Here is an 8836-nt window from a genome sequence, read left to right as displayed (position 1 = left end):
CCAGACCTGGATATAAAAGACGAGACCACGCCGGCAGATGAGCACATGCGGAGTAGCCAGGCCTAGGGATTCAGCAGTGTACTACGCCTTTTCTGTCCTAATCTTGACTTTACTCTATCCGTCGCCTGTACGAACTGTCTGAGGTCAAAATGGGTCTTCGATGTGCCGCGCTGTTTATGATAGTTCTCTGCTCAGTAACGTCTGCCAGAGGTAAGGTTGCATATACATTTCTACATATATCCATGTGACGTTCAAATTTCCAGGCTTGTACATAGTTCAAAACGCTCAACTTATTCACTCCGGAAACTTTCCGTTAAAAAAAGCCTGAAATGATTAGTGCATAGTCGGATTCTGAGTGTTGCAAATATACGCAATTCAACGTTTGTTCTATAGAGTATGTTGAGTTACCGACCCACCCAGCCAATCATGCTATCTGCAAGTCCTGATTAAATCTACTAACGTATACAATACCTGTACCATATGCCATATCAGTAGCCGCACCAATGGTCCTTGTTCATGCCAAACATCTTTCGCTTGTGTGTGGATGTAGGACAAATCTTTCGCTTGTGTGTTGATGTAGGACAAGTGCCCCTGACGTCCAATGGCGCCTGGGAGTACTTCAAGGTGCAGGCGTCAGGACCCATGACGTCAGCCAACGTGAAGGCCACGTGTGAGGGAGCCGGGTTCGCCACGCCGTGCCCGGGAGATGCCGAGTGCGACTACTCCTCCCCAGCCTGCGCCCAGACCGGGCTGACCGGCTGTATCCACCCCATGGAGGACATCTCCCAGGAGCTGTGCAGCAACAACCCGCGCTACTGCCCCGAGCTGGAGGGGGTGTACACCTTCATGGCAGGCTGGTCGGAAGGCGCCGCCTGTGGGGCGGAGCGAGGCAGCTGGTGCACCGTAGGGACCGGCTACAGCGACCGGTTCGCCCTCTGCGCAAGAGGTTAGTCTGAAATACTAGCACTAGAAGTGGTTATTATTTGCGCTGTGCAGGTTAATGTTGTCCTTGCCGGCGAATATGCTATGTAAACTCGGCTAGCTTGAGTGACTGCTATACATCGGAGATTCAGATTATAATTACTTTTATGTCATACCTGGGCCGCGATAACGTTCGATACAGATATTACTGACAGTGTGATAAAAATCCGTACCACACAGGCTTAGAAGTTTTTATCACACAGGCTTCCATCAATAATTCGAACATACTCTGCGCATGTCGAGTGCGACGCGGTAGAAAATTCGAATATCTGATTTGGTCCTTGGAACATTGCTGTTGTAACAATCATTGTTCGAGAGCACCAAATTTTCTCAACTTCTGGCGCATTTCGCATCGAAACATGTGTTTTCTCAAATGGGTATGACATAAATAAAATACAGCACGGTGTATTCAGCATCACCCTCGGTCCCAGAAACCCGCGCGTCGGATCACCCTCCGGCCTTCGGGCGATCCTGCCCGCGGTCGGGCTGGTGATACGGAATGCACAGTGTTGTATTCTATATTGACGAAATAAGCTGAATAGTTTCCATGGCTTCTATTGTAAGATCAGAGAACTTGGAGTGTTACATTTTGTCTAAAACGTCCACCCAGACTATAATTCTACGTGCACATGTGTTATATCCTTAAAAAACAGTACGACTTTATTAGTTCTGAACAATTATACAAGATCAGAGAATTTGTCCCGATGTACTTCCAACTACTCAGAGCACTAGTATGTAATAATCAACAAAAAATGCATTCTTACCTAACTTTTTTTCAGATCTTTCCGACCAATGTGCTCAGAATCCTTGTCAGAATGGTGGTACCTGCACGGATACAGGAGAGACCTACACCTGCGACTGTTGGGCCGCCTGGACTGGCGACAACTGTGAAACGGGTTCGTATCTATTTATTTCACTTCAGGCCACACCAATTTGATTTCTTGGTTCACGGATTTTTTCAATATATTTTCAAAATATGGAGCGAGAGGGCGAAATAAAAATAAAAATTAAATTGTAAAATGGTTGTGGTAAAGGTAACGGCTAATCCAAAACATAAAGAAAAAAAGTTTTCAGCTTGAAAAAAAGTACAAAAACACTAACTATTATTGTGCAGTAACAGCACCTGTACCCACTTTAAGGAGCTTATAATATAAAGGCCAATATGCCACACCAGAAAGTTGGTGAATGGTTTCATTAATGGTGAAAATTTGCAGAGTGGGAATTTTTATTTTTATTTTTTTTCCAAAAAATAGGAGCGAGCGAATCCGTGAACCAAGAAATTAAATTGGTGTGGCCTCAGTTGTAGTTGTCGTTACGAATCTGCTTACTCCATTTCAGTTTCCCAAGATGGCAGTCGGTGTGAAATTGTTCGTTCCATCACACTAGTAAGTGTCGGTTGTGTGTCTTCAATGTCTTGTGTCCCAAGATTGATAACAAAAAGTTAGCCTGATTAAATCTCGCTTACAGCAGCCCGCCAAACATCCGCCGGAGGGGCCAGTTAGAGCCCTGGACAGCGGAGTTTGTGTTACACAGACTAACAAAAGTGTGCATCTTGTATTGCCAAATGAAATTGCGAAGCTACACTGTTTTGATTCGTTTAGACCCACTCTTTTGGATGAGCTGGTGATGGATTGAAATATGCTGTATTTGCAAATGTCGGCCTTTCTAGTTTTTTTTTAGCATTTCTACTAGTCGCATATTGTTTGCGTGCATTCATATCTTGTACCTGAAGGGTAATTTGACGTTGGTACGTCGCCTGTGCCTCGCATGTCTAACTTGCTCCACGTCTTCTTCCCCACAGATGTGGACGAATGTCAGCAGACCCCCTGTCAGAACGGGGGCACCTGTACCAACACACCTGGGAGCTACAGCTGCAGCTGCGCGGATGGCTGGACTGGTACCAACTGCGGTGAAGGTAAATGGACCAACTTTGCGACTGTTTCCCTCTGTAGACGTTTCCATCGTAGACTATAAACCATGAGATTTCGCTCTACATTTGTTTTTGTACCATGTATATATATAATGTTAATAGGTTTATTAGGTCTTGATGTAATCTGTACCTTACTTTATCTGACCCTTGCCGCCCTCATGACATGAAAACCGGCCAAAAGGCCGATTTGAGCCTCTCATGAATGCATGTTCAAACAAAAACTTGGAACTCCACATAGACGGTTCCGTTTGGAAACGTTTTTTTTCCTGGCCAGTACAACGTCTAGAACTATTAAATGAGAATCTATCAATGCCTTAAATGCGTTCTATTAAGCTATAATTGGTCAAGAAAGATATATATTGCAGAATAACGCTGGAGGGACATGTGACCAGTTATATAGCGTCCAAAGTTTACTTGTATATCACCGTGTGTATATAGCGCCCAAAGTTTGGTGGTAGCCCATGCAGTCTGAGTTAACAGCTGGAATCCATGTCTTTGTGAACCATTTCCCTTGCCTTTTGTTTTAGATGTGAACGAGTGTGCCAACAGTCCTTGTGAGAACGGCGGCACCTGCACTAACACAGATGGCGGCTACAGCTGTGCCTGTTCGGGCAGCGCGATCGGCCGGAACTGCGAATCAAGTGAGTCGGTCGGACCCAATCCATTTGCCTTTGCTGCTTACTGATAGACCAATCCCAGAGGCTGTAAAAATGCAGAGTAAAACACGTGTTTAACAGATACGCAGCTACTCTCTCATTGGTCGAAACGGTAAATGCCATGCTATCATTTCCGTAGAAGTGCTAATGTTGACTTGAGAACCCGAATCGAACTCATAGCTTCTATAGTTCCATAGGCGCATAGGCAGGGCCACCAACATTGGAATACGTACGGTACCTGAAAACCTAAACACTAAATAGTTGTCGAACATGTATTTGTTTTATGGAAAATAGCACATGCACACACCCTTCGTATTATAACTGATTTTTCATTTTTTTTATATGTACTCAGTTATCAACGGTGATAGCTGTTACCGCTTATCCACGGATACGAAGACCTTCTCCGATGCGGACGCATTTTGTAAGACGCTTGGCGGTTACCTGACCAAAGTCACCACCCTTGCCGAGCAGGAGTATCTCGGCCAGTTGGTCCGGCAGGGAACTGCAGTATCCCACTGGATCGGACTGCAGGGCACAGGGACAAGTTTCGAGTATGCGGACGCCTCTGCCATCAGTTGTAAGTTTGGGTGAAGGTTTCATATACGAAACACATTTTAGTTCAAATTGCGTTCTACGAGCACGAAAGCAAAACTTGTTTGAAGAGGTCTAACAGCACAAAACCCACACATAATAGAAAGGGTGGGATCATTCGTCTTCCACTGTCTTCGAAAAAGAAGTCGAACCCATCAACAACCCTAGACTAGAGTAGATATTGCTAAATTGTTATAAACTGTTTCTAGCCTTTCATGTAAGATGAAACTGGCCCAAAGGCAAGAATTTGCAATAAACTTATTGCTATTCAAGTACTCTGTAGCCGTAACTGCCTAGCCGTAGTTCCACTTTGCTCAATGATTATTTCAAAGTACTGCATAATTCGTTGACTAGCAAGTCGTGCGAGACCATTTCAAATATCATTCATGTCATTGCCACCAACTTTTAAAGTGTTGTATGATAGAGATGTTCTTCTGTAAACTTTTCAGCCGAGCTGCGCTGGATGCCCGACAAGCCCGAGGACCTTTGTGTCATGTTGGCTCAAGCCGGGAACTACGACCTGAACGCGGCCTTCTGCAGCAAATTGCGCAACTATATCTGCGAATCTGGTGGGTGTCGGGATAGATACAATTTTTTTCAAAAGTTTTTTTACATGTATTAGTCATTATCACTTTTAGCAAGGGTAGGTATACTTTGGACTAGATGACTCTCATACACGATGTATTTGTTATTATTTTTGTTGCTGCCACTCTTTATTCTGAAAGATGAGACTACAAACATAAGACGTAGAATGGAATCGTGATGAAATAATAGTCGGTGACTTGGAGGAGGAGGTTGGTTTAAAGGACTACAACTTGCTAGCCGCCATGCTAGATAGAAACGCTTGGTCAGACATTGTTAATGGCACCTCATATGAGGATGATTAAACTGAACTGAACTGACTAGTCTTCCTGTACCGTCTGTTCCCTGTTCCAGATGTCTCCGCCTGCGGCACGAACAGCTGTCAGAACGGAGGAACCTGTACCACCTGCTTCAGTGGTGGGGTCGGGTCAGCACACACCTTCTGCGACTGCCTACCGGGATACTCTGGAGACCAGTGTGAAACTGGTGAGCTACACTTTTAATAATAACGTTTTTGCATTGCTTTTCTAGTCTGTTGAAACACAGCTTCAAGGTGGTGTGTTACGCCGAAGGGCGGTTACACCGACTATACAGATAGAGATTGGGCTGTAGTCAACCAATCTTAGTCAATCAGAAAACACAACGTTTCTTGCACAGTAAGCCATGCAAATGGTTGAGGTTTGTAATGGGTTTATTTGTAACTTGTCTAATACTAAACAGTTTTCTGTCCACGAATGGCTACATGGAGCCAGCGGCATTACAGGCATGTAAACAGAATTGAAGTAGAAACGTTCACCTCAGGCTGCATTCTATCTCTCTGCAGATATTGACGAGTGCAGCTCGGCTCCCTGTCAGAACCAAGGCACCTGCACGGAAGGCGTCAATACCTACTCCTGTTCATGCCCCACCGGGTTCGACGGAGACAACTGTGAAATCGGTACGTAATGCATCTGTTCAATAACATTGTGAATATTTCATGTACTGTGAATGCAGAAATGTTCGCGGTGGATTAATGTTCGCGGTTTTCACGGCGGCCGCTTCACCGCGAATTTAAAACCACCGCGAACATTTTTCCATAACAGTAAGACACTACAATGCATGGCGCTACCGCGAAATTAAAACCACCGCGAAAAGTCCATTTTCCCGCTACCGCGAAATTAAATCCCCGCGAACTTAAATGCATTTACAGTATCTGCAAGTATCTGCAACTATAACCCCAGTGGGTTCTACAATAAAGGTCTTCATTTACTCAATAAAAGTACTGTATACTACTTTTTCGGGTTTAAAATGTGCTTTTTCAACGACCATCCTTCCATTATGAATTGTCAACTCCAGACTGTTTAGGAATAAGCCTTTATTCCAGATGTGCCTAGATCTAGAAGAACACTAAGTATTAACCTACAATGGTATGATTTTGATCAACCATTTGTTAGAACTTAGAAGTGTTCATCAAACCTGTACGTTACAATATCGTGATGCACTTTTCCAGATGTGGACCTGTGCAACCCGGACCCCTGCCCTGTCAACTGGCGCTGTGACGACTTCACGTACTACTTCACATGCACAAGTAAGGATCTTTGAGTTGTCCTTCGCTTACTCGGTTCTATATTCTCCTACGCTATCCCTCTGGGAAAGGCTTTTTGCAACCCCCATCCCTGTCCTGAGCCCTGGCACTGTGGCGACTTTATCCTCTACTATACATGTAAGATACTTTCCTTTAGTCTGTTTCCTGCTTTCGTGATATATTCTTTTCATTTGGCACCTCAACAATATCGATGTTTGGAATATCAGGTGGTATAAAACCTGAAAAATGTTTTGGCACGTGTTGAATGAAGTTAAGACATTGAATCAACATGTGTCTAAATTCTGGTTCTGCAGGCAAAACATAGGTCACAAACATTTTGAATTAGGTCAAAGATCACAAAGTTTCTAACTCATCCCTTTTCCAGTAAATGCTCGAGAGAAACTCAATTTTGATTTATTGGCTTGTCTTTAGCAGTGAGAGACGGCTCCATTCCCTTTCAAGCCTTCGCGTCATTCTAAATGCCTTTCGCGTATTATCTTCATAACGGCTCGCTCTCCTTGATATTTGAAATAGGGAAAGCTGTTGTTCAAAGAATAAATCCTATATGCTGCTCTCATGGTCTGTTGACTAGACTATGTCTACATCTACACACACATCTACATCTACACCACTCTATGTCAGTTGTACTGCTCTTGACTCGAGGCAAACGTGCCGGTTGCCAGTTCGTCCTCGTTTTTCTTTTCAGAGCCGGAACTGCAGGCGGATCTCAAGATAAGAGGGGACATTCTGAAGCGCTTTAGAAATCTCTGCAACACCCTGCGGCAGCCCATTCTCCTGCCACCGCCTCCTCCAGAGTAGCGACCTGGCGGCACAACAGGCACGCGTCACAGAACACTCGCACGACCGATTTTCCTCCAGCCAATCTCTCGGCTTTCCACATCCAAGGACGTTACTCAGCTCCATGTTGGCCTTACTTATGATCCTCCGGTGGAGGCCAATGATTATTAACATGACCTTACGTTGCTACAGACATTGTATTGATAACCATATCTTTCTTTCCCCAGGTCCCGGCCGATCCCTGGGCGAACCCGTGCATATCTGTGAGGACAACTCTAGCTGTCCTGCCGGTTTCCTGTGCCTGGAGAGCGAAGGGTCTGCCTACATGTGTATGCCGGAGAAATGACAGCCACATCTTCACGATGGGATCTAGACAATTAAAAACGACAAAAATTCCTATGATTCTGATGTGAACTTCTAAAATGGCCTATTGTCATGATCTGTGACTACAGAGCCTGAATGGCAGAAATCTATGTGTAAAATGATAATAAATGTATACTGAGCATACCGGATCGAGTCTCTATACGTGTTTTTTTCTCTTTACACGAGATAACATCCTTTGAATATATAGGAATATGAATGGTATGCATTTAATAAATTAGAAGTTTAAAGGTAATGCTCAGCTGTTGACATCAGTCAGTAAATGACCAGTACTTGGTATATTGGTATTTAGCAAGCGAAATTAGTGAGCCAGCGGACACTTCGGAGGATGGTACTCAGGCTAATCTTGGTAGGCAGGCAGTTTGCAATCGGTTCCTTCCGTTGTAAAAGCATGGTACACCTGTAGCTAGAGGTTGTCAAAACAAATCAACTGGTAAACACCAACTACCTCATGAAAAGTTATGGAAACACTTTAAAAATCGATAATTCTCGGGTTAGCAGTGGAAACGGTTAAGTCGAATGAATAAAAGACCGCTCTATATCCTATGCTCTTACAAGTTAGGTACAGCACCTGTAAAAGGAGAAGTGCAATTACATCGAGAATTAGACTGGAATATCACTCTGGTGCGACATCGACAATAACCAATTGTATTCTGGTACGTATAGGTTCAACTCCTAGCTGTAATCGTTAAAATATATGGAGATTGTGCTTCATATAATGGCTATTTCTAATTTGTGTACTTCTCTTCTTCTGTACCGAACGCTAAAGAAAGTATCTTGAAATGTATATAAAGATTAGTGACCCATGAGAAGCGACATTTGAATTTTCACCTTTATAATACGTGGTTGCTCTGGTATATTAGTTACTGCGTCAGTACTAAAACTTTCGGCTTTCTTTCGTTCGACTGAGATGCCCATCATACAATTCATTAGAAAGCCAAATGAAAATGCCACGAAACGTCACAATATGATGAATAAAAACGGCAAAGCGGGACGGGATGGTGTAAAGAGCTGGACAAGTTACCAAATGACAGCCGTTGATGACACGTTACCGTCACGTACATGTAGTGGCAGTCTCCTGACTTTTTCTCGAGCAAAAAGAACATTGATGTTCTTTCGCACGACTTACTAGGTGGTTTTAAGTATCACTCTAGCTAACAATTATTCTAAGACAATGTTAACTTTTAATATATAATTACCTTTTTAAAATGCCGATGGCCCTGCCAATTGTAACGTTGAGGAGAATTCAATATATCTAGTAGGCGATCCTGCAAAGCCTGTACTTTTTGATTGTCGTCCCTGTCAATCTAACATGAGTTAAAATGTGAAGGTTACCAGCCTATCAGTGTCACC

General features: G+C 43.7%; 1 protein-coding gene across 2 annotated transcripts; it reads left to right on the top strand.

Annotated features, from left to right (window-relative positions):
• The first annotated feature begins 39 nt into the window (after positions 1-39).
• LOC118414391 (fibropellin-1-like) lies at positions 40-7614 on the top strand. 2 transcript variants are annotated; one of them, XM_035818415.1, is made up of 12 exons: positions 40-210; positions 581-946; positions 1761-1877; positions 2783-2896; positions 3439-3552; positions 3920-4144; positions 4608-4727; positions 5095-5226; positions 5564-5677; positions 6230-6307; positions 7011-7142; positions 7330-7614. In XM_035818415.1, the coding sequence occupies exons 1-11, from the start codon at positions 150-152 to the stop codon at positions 7121-7123; spliced, it is 1554 nt and encodes a 517-aa protein (XP_035674308.1). In that variant the 5' UTR covers positions 40-149; the 3' UTR covers positions 7124-7142; positions 7330-7614. The 2 variants fall into 2 exon arrangements, with proteins under 2 accessions (XP_035674308.1, XP_035674307.1); XM_035818414.1 differs by lacking the exon at positions 7011-7142 and having other exon boundaries at positions 41-210.
• Positions 7615-8836: the final 1222 nt, after the last annotated feature.

Source organism: Branchiostoma floridae, chromosome 4 (genome assembly GCF_000003815.2).
Source record: "Branchiostoma floridae strain S238N-H82 chromosome 4, Bfl_VNyyK, whole genome shotgun sequence".
Taxonomy (NCBI): domain Eukaryota; kingdom Metazoa; phylum Chordata; class Leptocardii; order Amphioxiformes; family Branchiostomatidae; genus Branchiostoma; species Branchiostoma floridae.
Note: the sequence above shows the minus strand (reverse complement) of the source record. Positions and strands in the feature narration are given on the sequence as shown.